General features: G+C 48.7%; 1 protein-coding gene across 1 annotated transcript; it reads left to right on the forward strand.

The window, feature by feature from the left end:
• Positions 1 to 863: 863 nt before the first annotated feature.
• Positions 864 to 6,732, forward strand: LOC124691820. The gene is made up of 5 exons (XM_047225093.1): positions 864 to 1,363; positions 2,951 to 3,031; positions 3,505 to 3,567; positions 3,674 to 3,733; positions 6,210 to 6,732. Exons 1-5 carry the CDS (start codon positions 971 to 973, stop codon positions 6,366 to 6,368), a joined length of 756 nt encoding a protein of 251 aa, XP_047081049.1. The 5' UTR covers positions 864 to 970; the 3' UTR covers positions 6,369 to 6,732.
• Positions 6,733 to 13,802: the final 7,070 nt, after the last annotated feature.

Here is a 13,802-nt window from a genome sequence, read left to right on the forward strand (position 1 = left end):
AGACTTATTAAAATAATGGGCGTGTCTACGCATATGAGTTAAAATGCTTTTCCCAATTGCATGCTATAGTTTTCCTTTTCTTTGAGACCTGAGCTGCCATATGGGCCCCTTGCGTCAGCGACAGAAATTGAGTGAAAAGGAGAGCACCCACCAAAGGCGACCACTGTTTGGGTGCTGTGTTCGCTTGCTTGCGTGGGTGGGAATGTGCGCAGTAACTACTACAGTGAGCAGCAGCTGCAGGATGTGAAAGAGAGGGAACCTCACAAGCAAGCTCCTATTCTTAAACAAAAAAAAAAACTAAAATTATCTCCCAGGCCAGGGTGAGGCGCTTTCCATCCATCCATGTCATCGCACGGAACCCGGAGCCGCTCACTGACACGCTGGCCCACCGCCCTGCTTCGACAGCTCAAACTCCCATCCCCCTCCTACCTTGCGTCCTACGCCTCGCGCGCGCCTGCCCGAACCACCCCTCGGCGTACAAGTCGCTGCCACCTGGCCCCACCGAGGGCACTCCCGTCATTTCCGGAGTGGCGACTCTGCTGTGCTCTGCGCGGAAGGGAGAGAGAAATGAAGGAAGGCTTCACTCCCCTGCCCTTGGTCGGGCCGCGGCCACCTCACCCCTCCCACGTCGCGTGCGTACCCGCTGCAGCGTGGGCCTGGGAGGTTGTGGGGTCCATCTGTCGGTGGGAGCGGACGTTGGTTAGGTGCTGCGATGTGGCGGTGCGGGAGGCGGGGTGTGTGTCATGTGTCGTGTGCGTAGGGGGTGGGTCTCGCCCATTATTTTTATTTTACTCCCCTGCTTTTATTCCGCCATTTAAAAGCCCTCCGCCCGGCCACCACGCCCGCCCTCCACGCCCCCCATTCCTTTCCTCCTTCTCCCTGCTCCCACCCACATCTCCACCTCCACCTTCCTCTCTCTTCCACCCCACCGAGCTTCTCCCGGCGGAGCTACCTGAGCTGCCACGACCCCATGGCAACCGCAGGTGCCGACGACGCGGTGGCCGCCGACATCATCTGCTCGCTGCGCGGGGCCGACCTGGCCGGCTGGACGCCGCCGTGGCGGAACCGCGCCAACGAAACTGCCGACTTGCCACCAGCCGCACCAACGGCGCCCGCTGAACTCTCCTGGCCGGCCATGGCGCGGGGGAAGCGGTCGCGCCGCCGCTCGCCGTCGGCGTCCGCGTCGGCATCCGCCGCGAAGAGCACCAGGTTCTCCGCGCGGTCCAGCCCGGCCTCGCCGCTCGACTACAGCGCCGGCTCCGTGCGCTCCGGCGCCTCCACCAGCGGCGGCGAGGACGGCGCCTTCTGCTCGCCCTGGCACCGCCGCGCCGTCACCACCGCGCACACCACGGCGACCACGAAGGTTCGTGCTTGCGTTCGTACCCATCCGACCCCGTCTCTCGCGTCGGACGTGTCTGGCCGCCGCCCACCTGCTTTGCTTTGGGTTCTTCTCCCTCCCCCACCACCACCGTCTCTCTCTCTCTCTCTCTCTCTCTCTCTCTCTCTCTCTCGAGCCTATCTCCCTTTTTCTTCCTCGCTTTCTTTTCGCCTTTTTTTTCGATATTTTTGTTCCGCGTGACGAAACTGCCCTCCCAACTGGTCAGCAGCAGGAGCAGGAGCAGCAGCAAAGATCCCTCCCCATCCATGATTTCAGCACCGCCACGATCGCTTTCCACCTTCCCCATCTCATCTTCTCATCATCCCTTTTTTTGGTGGCGTGGCCACCATGTCGAAAAAATGTTTCTTCACCTTCGGAGATCCGCATTCGTTTGGATTTTTTCTCCATCCCCCATGCTTCCCAATTCCAACGTATTACAGCTGCAGAATTACCAGTAGAAGAAAGGAAGAATCCGTCCACGATTTTAACCCATCCTTTTCCATTACTGGTCAGTGCGTGCGTGTGGTGGATTTTACTTGTTGTTTATAGCGCCCGCAGTTGACTCCTACTAATGGGCATCAAGCAAGGAGGGGCAGTTCGGGGAGCTCGACTCGTACGGCAGCCGGTGGGTGCGGCCGGAGCCCCCGCCCGCCCGCGGCTTCAACTTCAATTCGGCGTATCTCCATCCACGCGACCATGCCGCCCGAGCTACCCCTGTGCCTCGCGGGGGCGTGGCGGCATTAAAGCGTGTTGGTTCTCGTCGGGGGTAGCGTCGTCATTTCCGATGCCTCTTTATCCCCCGGCGCAATTGCTCGTGTGGTGGGAGCCTGCAGGGTGTGTGGCGTGGTCCCCACCGCACAACACCCCTCTCTCTCTCTCTTTCTCTGGTGTTGAGTGTACGCAGAGTCAAAAGTGCTCAAGTTAAAACTCGGGATCCAAGTGGGCGGTGGCATCCAGGCCGGCGGCACCGGCACTGCGTGTCGGCGCCGGAGCCGGCCGCGGCGCGCCGCCGCGCCATGCGGGAGGGTGAAGCGAAGCTGGCCGAGATTTTCTTTAGCCTTTTGCGGGAGTGGGGGCCCGCCGTTGCAGTGGACCGCCGGATGGGGACGGGGGCTTCTGTTATGGCGCTGCGTCGGGGTGGTGGTTAGGCCGGCGGATGCGCTCCTTGCCTAACCAGAAATGGGCCATGTAGATAAATGCAGTACATCCACGGATACGGACGAAAAAAAAACCTACTTAAATTCTTTCTGCGGCGATGGTTCGTCACTCAATCGCGTGGCTCGTCATGATTGGCGAACCGGGGATTTGATTTCCTCGCGGGGAGCCAGGGACGGAGAAAGCTATGGGAGCCGCAATATCTTGACATTTTAATCCGCATGAAAAATATCTTCACATTTTAGCATATAAAAAAAGTATCTTCACATTCTATCTCCTCCCTTCCGTGATGATTCTGCGCCCCGTGATTCGTCTGGGGGTCCAAGTGGATTGTGGTTTGTTTGTTGGATATGCGCTGCGCATTGATTGGTCTAGCTACTTGCTTACAAACCACAGTTGCGTCTCTCCTTGCTGCAGGTGGGCTCCATCGGACGGCCACAGTTGACCTTCCAGGCCCCGCCGCCGCGGCCCGCCGGTCAGAGGCAACGCAAGAAAATGGTGAGCTTTTCTTCATCAAAACTCAGTTACAGTACTACATTTTTTTCATATATACGCAAGCACAGTGGTGTACTGGTCTCAGCTCGGCCAAAAGAGTCTTGACCCATGGTGGCGATCGCCAGGCCAGTCATCGCAAGGAAAAAAAGGATGGCGTAGTGCCGTAGTGGTGGTTGAACTACACCCGTACTACTAGTTTAGAATAAAGCAGCTGCCACATCTCAGCCTGCCGTTCGAAAGGGTGTGAGCGAGTGAGGGCTGAATAAGAAAGTGGGGAGGAATCTTAGGACCAAAGCCACGAAAGCTGTACGTACTAGCCAAAAAGATCTGCTTCATCACCAAGATTGCCCTGTGACCAAGATGCTCTTTTTTTTTCACATCTCTCTCTCTCTCTCTCTTGCTTGCTTACCCCAATTCTCTTCTATTTTTGGTTACTCCAATTTGTGTTAATGTTTGGTTATTTGCGCGATGTGCAGAGGCTGCCGGAGGTCCAGCAGCTGGTGCGGTCTCTCGCGGTGGAGAACGAGAGCCTCCACGAGGTAATAACTCATGATCTTGGTTCTTTAACGTTTCCCTTCCAGCGACTATCCTACAGCTAGTCAATTTGTGCTAACTGGCGTTGGAATTTGTCTTGGAATTGAGCAGGAGATGCGGGCGCTGCAGAGAGCTTGCTCCGCACTGTCAAAGGAAAATGACAAGCTTGAGGTAAATACTTATCTGCTTGTCCTGTTCTTTCCTGTCCCAATTTGGTACGTGGGCCACGGAATGGTATCTATCCCGGCGGAATGGCTTATGACAATGCTATCCTGTTTGATCTAGCTTAAAGCATAAGTCTGGAGTTTTTTATTTGCCGGCTGGCAAGGGAATTTTCTAACCCTTCATAGTTAGTGGTCCATGTAGTCCATCTTTTTGTAACAACTGCTTTAATTTGTAGGCTATCCGCGCCTACGAAGATGCTATAGGCTGGGTGTTTGACCCGTTGCTAGTTGTCTTTTTTCCATCTCATTTTCCATTACACTTCAGGAATAGGTTAAAAATAATACCGGCGGGATTCTTAAACTGTTACTAGATGCAAATTTCTTTTAAAAAATGGAAAAACTTTGGGATTGGACTGTAGGCAGTGAACTGGTCAAGTTCATAACTGCATATTAGCCAACTAACAGTAACTTGTTAGATTCACCGTTTACGATAGAATTTACACATGGGTTAAATACTCCAGAGTTTTGTTCCTTGTGCCTTTCCAAAAAGTGCTTAGGTAGACCACGGCCAAGTTTCTGACTAAAATGGCACTAGGATTTCGTTGTTCCCTTGAACTATCACAGGCCAGCAATAGCAGCATGGTTCTCATGGCCCAAAATGTATCCAATTGGGTAATGCGATACAGAGCATCTTCACTCCCAAGGATTCCATTTGGGGCCAAACAATTCCATGTCTTATTTGCTGTTGCTTATTTGATTTGTTTGCCTGCATTAATGCCTATTCGTTGCCCTTGCTAGTAGAACTATGCGGCCTTATTTGATCAAAGGGCATGAAGGTGCAGAAAATACTTTTGCTGCCCATTTATAAAGGATCGAGTCATCGGTGATGAATATACTGCAACAACTTAACTGTAATACTCTCTCAAAGTCAGCTGTTTTTCTTTTTGGCTTTTTTCACCAAAAGGATGACAAGGCTGTTGGAACTTGTAAATTGTTGGGTGTAGATTTGTAAAGAAATCTTGGAACTGGGCTGTAGTCAATGGGAACTGTTTACTAAAGAATAGCCATGTGGGTTAAACATTCTGGATCTTTGTTTCTTGTGTCTTTGCAATAAGTGAGGAGACTGGGGTCAAGATTCGGACTAAAATGGCACTGGAATTTCCTTGTTCCCTTTTGAACTATCAGTGGCCACCAGTAGCAGTATGTTTCTCATGAGCCATGGTATTTGTCCTGTTGGATAGTGTGATAACAAGCATATTCATTCACTCCAAACGATTCCTTTTTAGGCCAAACAATTCAATGTCTTATTCTTGTTGCTTTGCTTGCCTGAATTCACGCCATTTGTGGTCCTGGCTAGTAAAAGTGTGTCGTTTTTGATCGGCGGGCATGAAGATTCAGAGAAAATGCTGTTACTTCCCATTTATAAAAGATCAAATTGTTGCTGACGAACTATGCAACAGGCAACTTAACTGTATGTATCACATGCAGCTCATTATTTGTCATACTTGTTTGAATGACGTTGTGTATGCATGCAAAGAAAAATGCAAATCTTAGTTAGCACTCTCTGAATAGTTTTGAGAAAGCTCACTCTCTGAATAGTCATAAGCAATTCTGATCTTTAAGTAGTTTTTTCACAAGTTTCAGTTTGAGGTTTTTGCCGTATGTGATAACTATATTTATGATGTTAGAAGCCCTTATCGGTGCTTAATCATCTCTGCCTTGTGCAAAACATCCCAACTATGTTGCATACCCAAGCCACACACTCTATAAATGGCAATCATGCAGCATTCACCTTGTTTAATTTTTTCTGAACATTGATACCATAGCTAACAGCCTGCTCACCTAACACCATTCGGTTCAGTTCAACTCTAGTTGCAACCAACTCAACCAACTTAGCACCTTTGGTCTGAAGGTATTTCTGCCTTGAGAATAGAGGTAGTCCTGGTCCCTCCTTATAATAAGAGAAAAATATTATGTACCACCAAAAGGTTTCCCACTTTGTATGTTTATTATCATAACTTCTTGATAAACAAAACTTTCTGGATCTGTTAGGGTGTTTTTCATGCTGATTAAAGCCTAGACAGGGGTCTTGATCTTGACAATGCGGTGGTTGGGTCTCCATCCCCATCCCTAGTACATGAGCCATTGAACACCCATGTTTTGTCGGTATGTTGTACCTGGTTTTCTCTTTCTGAGCGTAACACACTGAATATGCTATAAAGGAACTCAGTACAAATACATCTGAGTGACCTGTAGTTTATCTTTCTGTTAGTTTTGTAGACGAGATCATGTGACCAGTGCATTTGTAGTAAAAGAATCATCAGTCGGTAATAAGTGGCTCTGATTCCCATTGTTTCTGTCTTCTTGGAATTCTTATGTACTCTACATGTGCAGTAGTACTTGGGAAAGATAACTGATAATTATGTCAATGTTGTGATGGGGACAATAGGCGTATCTAACAAAACTTTTTTGGCATTGTGCAGACAAGAATAGAGCAATCCAACTCACAGAAAGAAACCGCATTGAAGGAGCAGAAAGGGAAGCAACCGCTTGACCAGCAGCCCCCACACGACAGCTTCGCGCTACCAGATCTCAACCTTCCAGCACAGGACAATGCGGACAGCTCCTCAGTTCATTGCTGAGCCCCCAGATTAGCACGGCTTCGCTAACACAAATAACAAAGTGTACATAGAGCTAGCAGTCTAGCTAGATGGCGGGCACGGAGGTGTCATTTAAAGAAAAGAATGACACAGATTTTATAAGGTTCCAGTAGAATTTACAGGTTAAGTGGCTCTGTCCTAAAGTGACAAACTCAGGTTGTAGCTAAACGAAATGACTAATTTAGCTCATCTGATGATTGCTTTACCACCAGTTAGTAGCGCTTCTATATTTCATAGAGCTGAGGGAAGGTACAGCTCAAACTGATTTTCACACTGTGTAGAGGATTTAGATGAGTTTATTCATGTTACTTTGTTCAGTGAAATGTTATGTGTGAAGATTTGGTCAGAGTGTAGAATTTGTTCATCTGTCTTCCTGATTTTGGCAAATGATCTTATGTATGCGAAGTAGATGAACATGTTGGTTGCCACGCCAAAATAAAAAAATGCAGACGATGGATTTCACAGAATGCATCAAGAATTTTCATTGGCGTCCCTTCTTTAGAGCATGATCGCCTCCTTTTCGCTGACAGTTCAGAACTTGAACTCCTTGCACACATCAAAGGATACTCCAGCTGCGAAGCCGTTGATCGACAGAGCAATAGAGCATACCGCGGACATGCCCAATGGCTCGAGCGTCAGCCTCCTCGAATTTCTATTACATCGATCACGGAACCCTGGAAGGATTAGCTCGCTGCCAGCGGGTAATTCATCCGACAGTTGGGAACCCGGCAAGTTGAATGTGCAGATGGAGACCAGTTGGATGCACACGTCAGTTGGCGTTAATGGCTATCGGCATCCAATCGGCCATGAGCAGGGCAAGTTGAATGCCATGACAGAACACGCACCTGCAGCAACCGTCGACGAAGATGGCGTGGTGATGCTCTCAGAGGCTCTAGCTAGGGCAGTTCATGAAGAAGAGAAGATGTCCATGCTGCTGGCTGCTGGAGCTTGAAGATGGATGACCGTCATCCATTTCTACAGACTGCAGTCAAATCGTTCGCGAACAGCGTCACGAAGTGGGTCTTGGTCTTGACAGCGTTGGCGTACACATAGATGGCACCAGCCACGGCCAGCCTGACCAGATGAGTAGTGTACACCTTGATTCCTCGCTCACTACGAAAGACCAGCTGTCAGGGTCTTGCGGTCAGCCATGTACAACTTATAACTGTTGCCGTGGACAGAGTTATGTTATTTGTCTCAACCATGTAGTGGCTTCCTAGCTGATGTGCTATGTGGGAGGCCGGTTCGGCCCATGGAGGCGCCGTCCACTTCGATGCTATGTTTGTTGGAGGTTGTGGCTGGCGGGATGCCCGTCCGCCACCGCCGTCGGTGTTGTGGTGGGGCGGGGTTCATCGCCATACAGGACGAGATAGTACAAACAACTGTGGCAATGACGGTACATGCTGACGTTTGAAAAATCCGTCAGCGAATGTCTTTTTCTGTTACGGTACCGCGTTTTCGCATCACATGTGACGTTTTGGGCCGCTCGGCTCCAAAAAATCGTGACGGGCGAGCTTCAAACGTCACGATTGTCCAAAAATGATCGTCGCGACAGGTGGGCGGTAGCTGCGGACTTGAGGAGGGGGGGGGGGTCACAACAGCTGGGCTCCGGGCCGGTGGACACACCTTATCCACCCTATACACGCTTCTGTTCACGTACTAGCTAGCGGTGGAACATATATAAGCATGTCACAAACACAAGCATGCACTTGCCTTGAAGAAGGGAATAGCCCTAGTTGCCCAAAGTTTACTACTGTACCCCTCCCACCTTTTACCATGAAGGGGCCTTGGTCATTTGTCAATGACTTCTTTCCTCTATGGGTCCGTTTGATTCATCTGATTTTTAGAACACATGAACAGGAAAATTGCACGATTAGGATGTCATATCCAATAAAATCGAAAGAATTTGGAACCTATGATTTTTGTTCTTCAAGTTCCATTTGACTCAGAGGGAAAACAAAGAAATCGAGACATGAGGTTTGAATGGATGCAAATTTTCCTCCAAAGCATAGCACAATGCAATCCTGTAGAAAAAAATCATATGCATTCCTAACGATTTGAACACAACATTTCTATTACATTTCTTTCAATCAAACAAGCCCTATATATATCCTCAATTGGGGTGGGAACTATTTCACTCCTCATTCGAGAATGAGAGTGACCTAGAGCTTCAAGGCTTGTTATGGAATCTCTAGTTTTGGATGCGAATAATCTGGTTCGACTCAAATCCTTGTTGCGTAGTTCTTGAATTCTCATCCCTGCAAAGGCTCATTCGGCCCATGATCCATGCTTAAATAATTCGATGTTCTTCTAACATAGAATTAAACCACGCTCCAACAAAACAACCTAACCAACTAAACAAAAAAAAAGTGAAGCAGGGATATAATCACCATCTACACAATTCAACCATAGATTGACTTGAAATCGACGCCAACCGATACATCCAGTAGTTTTGTTGACTTTGCTCTTGCGTGCCAAAACACAAAACAACGGTCAACGGTGCATGGAAAAGACCCGGAGTGTGCAACGACAATCACCGTATCGACAACATTGTCGTGATGAAAGCGGATTATTAAATCATGGCCGCCTTGGCTGAATTTTGTATACAATCTCCATTTTGATTAATTGTCGGATGCTTCATTATGATTCAGCTCGCCGTGCCTAACTAAGTCCACCTTTTCTAATTAACAGCTAGCCTTTCCCCATGATTACCGTGACAATTATTCGCTGCAATTGCATTGGACGCGAAGGATGGTACCACGAGCTAGTAGATACGTTCGTGCCCAGGCTAGTAGTAGTTAGAGGTGCAAACGGATCGGATCGGACTAGATTTTGGTCGTATCATATCCTTTACTGTAGAATTTTCACTGATTCGGATTTCGAGTTTGGATTTGAACTGCGGATTGAGATAAACTCAAACCGGAAAAAAGAATAGTCTGATATATTAGATAGTATTTTTTTTTTACATGAGGCAAGACTTGCCATTTTCATTAACAAAGAAAAGAAATGTGGCCGGTTTATTAACGGAAAATTAGCCAAAAACCGGCACAAACACCTTCGCCGACTGACATAGGCATCCCCAATGGGCCTGCCGAAGATAGTACCCGGGGTTTACTGAAGGCCCACGACTCGAAGAATAAGAAGAATCGGAAGTCCAAGTTGATATTAAGGAAAGTTAGAGTTGTATTAGGAGATGATGTTTGTAATCTTGCGGGATGAGTTGGAAATCCTCCCGGACTCTGTAACTTGTACAATACGAATCCCTCGGCTCCACCTCCTACATAAGGGGGAGTCGAGGGACAAAGAAAGCATCGAATCATTGTCTCTCAAACCCTAGTTTTCATAATCGTTGAGTACTTTTTGGCTAAAACCTTCGAGATCTACTTGCCCTCTACTTCCAACTAAACCCTAGTCTACAACCCGTAGGCATTGACAAGTTAATCCCTTGTCAATTGGCGTCGTCTGTGGGAATTAGAGGCGTCAAGGATCTGATCTCGATGGCACGTTCAAGATCGTTGACTTCATCAACTGCAAGCAACGCGATGGATCGAGGTAAACAGATCGCAACTGGTCCTGTCGATTTTGTTCCTCACCCGCCCTCCCGTTTGGATGCATATGCGTATCCGGAGGAGCCTATGGAGATGACGTTCGGAAGATTCCACTTTCGCGTCGAGAAAGAGGGAGCGTATCGTCTCGAAATTCCGATCTCGTCGGGATTGCTCGGCGGTCGATTCCGATTTTTCGAACTCAACATCGTCAATCGAGTCAGGCGAAGAGGAGACTTCATCGCCACGCTTCATCAGCACCAGGGCAAGCGAAAAGCTCGCCAAGATCTTCAGCCGACATGTCCTTCGAGTCATCCGCGGACTCCTATATAAGCGATGACTCGAGCGAGTGTCGACGACTTTAACTTCATCGACAAATCCACTACAGTGGGCAAGGTCTTCACCAATCTTTATGATGGTGTCACCAAACAGAGCACAGATCTGAATACAAAATACCATCTGATTTATGTCATCGGAGAGCCAAGCCGTGATCGGGAGGAAACATTCGAGGCTTTCGACGATTTGGGAAATCCATACGTCGATCCCTCCGATTTACGACGAGGTCTAGGCAACAAATATGTCGGACCCGAGCCTCGTGATAGAGTTCAACTCCCGCAAGCAGCATGGGATAGAGCCGCAAGAGCTATGGACGGCTCAGAACCAATGGCCACAACAGCCACGCCAGAAGAGTTGCAAGCATATCAATATAGGCTCGCACGAGCTGCAAGGGAGTTGGAAAAACAGACAGCTGCTCTGAACAGAAGAAAGGAGGCAGCCTCCGCATCAAGCAGGCGAAGAGCGGAGTTAAGTCGACAATCTGGAACTTCGGGAGATAGCCACAGGGAAGCTCGGAACGAGAGCAAGATCAAGGCTGCAAAACATACCTGAAGGAGAAAGAGAGCACTTAGTTCAAAACCTCGACATGTCTTTTATGTCGATAGACACGAGAGGGAACATCATCCCCAAGACACCAGAAGCTGGGTATATGGCGACACAGGCCTTTATCCTTGCATCCAGGCCACCTCCAGGAGATCCAAGGGAGGCACTGTACAACATGGCAATGGCAGGAGTCGGAGCCATGGGAACGGCGTTTGCATCAACACCTCCCGAAGGAACAGACAAGGCAAAATAGTCCACGACCTGCGGCAGCAGCAGCAGCAGCTCCTGAAGGAACAAGTGGAGCAAGAGACACAACGAAGCACAAGCAAGGGTGGACAGAGCACGACAAAGTAGAAGGGAACATCGGCATTCCCCAGAACTAAACAACGAGGATATGTGCGGTTTGCCATGCTTCACAAGGAGAGTCCGATAAACTCGAGTCCCTTCGGGATTTAAGTTGCCTAATAACTTCAAAAAATTCGACGGCTTGCAAGATCCAGAGGATTGGCTAGTTGATTACCTCGAGATGGTGAAACTCACAGGAGGGACCAGAGCAACAGCTATGCAAAGCATCCAGGTGCATTTGAGTGGAGCCGCGCGATCTTGGATAAAGAAACACCCTCCAGGATCTATCGACAGCTGGGATAGCTTCGAGGACATATTTGTCAAGAATTTCCGGTCAACCTGCAAAAAACCTGCATCGCTAGAGGAATTGAGGGCGTGTCGACAAAAGCCAGACGAACCAATGAGAAAATACATCCAAAGATGGAATATCATTAAAAACTCGGCAGAGAATATATCTGACGAGAGAGCAATAGATGCGTTCGTCGCAGGAATCAGGCGAGGAGATTTTGTCGAGGATTTGGGGAGGACCAATCCAAAGACAGTATCCGCATTAATGGAGATAGCAAACAGATGGGCAGATGGAGAAGATGTCGTTCACAACAAACGGCATAGGTCACCAGAGGAGGACCGCGGCCGAAATTATCAAAGTAGGCGACGATTTCCTCGAGCGATGACTCGAGTTATGATGCTCCCGGGCAAATTTCGGCCGGCTTCCGAGCAAGCGACGGAGGAAACAACGAGAGATGATTACCGGAGGAGCAACGAGCAGCGAGGCGACAATAGAGATGACTCTCGAAACAACGGGCAAAATACCGGGTCTAGGTTCCGGAGACCTTTTGTGTCCCCCGAAGAGATGATGAACGGGCCGTGTCGGATGCATTTTTATCTCGACAATAATGGAAAAAGACAAGTCAGGACACTTGCAAAAGGATTGCCGAAATTTCCAGGCAATGTTAAGGTGGGCAGTGGCATGCTAATGCTCAGGCAGCGCACATAAATCCTCAAGGACCCAGGAGTGAGATTCACTTGCCACCTCCTCCCGCGATTACGGACGAAAATCGACATCAGCTCAGAATAGCGGCAGCACCTGCTCCACCGCCTTATGTTGATCCCAACTCTAACGGAGCGGTCTCGATGATTCAGAAAGGCAAGCCATCCAATAGAGCTCAGAAAGTAATCTCGCGACATGTGTTTATGGCAGAGAAGATGCCTCCACCGATAGTCGAGTACCTTAACTGGTCAGGGCAAGATATTGGCTTCACAATAGCTGATCATCCACAACAAGTTCCTCGACCGGGCAAGTCAAGCATTGATCTTACCAGCAGTAATTGTAGGATTCGATGTATCTCGAGTGTTCATAGATGGCGGCAGCAGTTTAAACCTTATGTATGCAGATACACTAAGGAAGATGAACATATCCCTAGCAAACCTGAAACCAACCGACACGCGATTCCACGGTATCACACCGGAGAAGCCAAGTTATCCGCTGGGGAAGATTAATCTCGACGTTCGGTTCGGGACCCGAGAAAACTACGGAATAGAAAGGCTCGGAGTTCGAAGTCGTGGATTTCCCATCACAAGATCACGCTTTGTTGGGACGACCAGCATATGCTAGGTTTATGGCGGTACCACATTACACGTACCTGTTGTGGAGGATGCCCGGACCCAAGGGACCAATCACGAGCCAAAGGAAGCTTTGCGCTAGCCGATAAGTGTGATAAGGATTTTCATCGACTCGTCGAAACTTTCGGGATGCAAGAAGAATACATGGCATCAAGACTCACAACTGAATATGATGTGTTGCCAGATGTAGGAAGGCCAAACAAAGAATCAACTTTTAACACCGAGAAAAATTCTAAGGAGGTGCAGATTCACCCGACAGATCCGAAAAAGACGACGTCCATTGCGACAGACATGGACCTCGCATAGGAAAGCGCGCTCGTCGAGTTCCTCCGTGAGCACCGGAAAATCTTCGCATGGTGTCCAGCCGACATGCCAGGAGTACCCGGGGAACTTGCCGAGCACCACCTAAACTTGGATCCACTAGCGAGACCAATCAAACAACCTTTGCGGCGTTTTTCGGAGCCAAACCGCAAAGCTATGCTGTCAGAAATCGATCGACTAAGAGAAGCTGGTTTTATCAAGGAGCTGCATACAGAGGCCACATGGGTAGCAAATCCAGTGTTGGTGCCGAAGAAAAACACTAAAGTCCTTCGCATGTGCGTCGATTTTACGTGTCTCAATAAACATTGTCCAAAGGATCACTTTCCCCTCCCAAGGATCGATCAAATTATCGACTCCACGGCAGGGTGCGAACGTCTTTCCTTCCTGGATGCATATTCTGGTTATAACCAGATCAGATTAAAAGAAGAAGATGAGGTCAAAACAGCGTTCATCACACCTTATGGCGTGTTTTGCTATAGAACAATGCCTTTTGGTTTGAAAAACGCGGGAGCAACATACCAGAGGATGATGCAGAAGTGCTTGGCGATACAAATTGGGAAAAACGTACAAGTGTACATCGACGATGTCGTCATAACATCAAAAAAGGGGACGACGCTAATCGAGGATCTGAAGGAAACCTTCGACAACCTCGACAAGTTCTGTCTCAAATTGAACCCAACGAAGTGTTCCTTTGGCGTCCCCG

The sequence above is a fragment of the Lolium rigidum genome, chromosome 2, assembly GCF_022539505.1.
Source record: "Lolium rigidum isolate FL_2022 chromosome 2, APGP_CSIRO_Lrig_0.1, whole genome shotgun sequence".
Lineage (NCBI taxonomy): Eukaryota > Viridiplantae > Streptophyta > Magnoliopsida > Poales > Poaceae > Lolium > Lolium rigidum.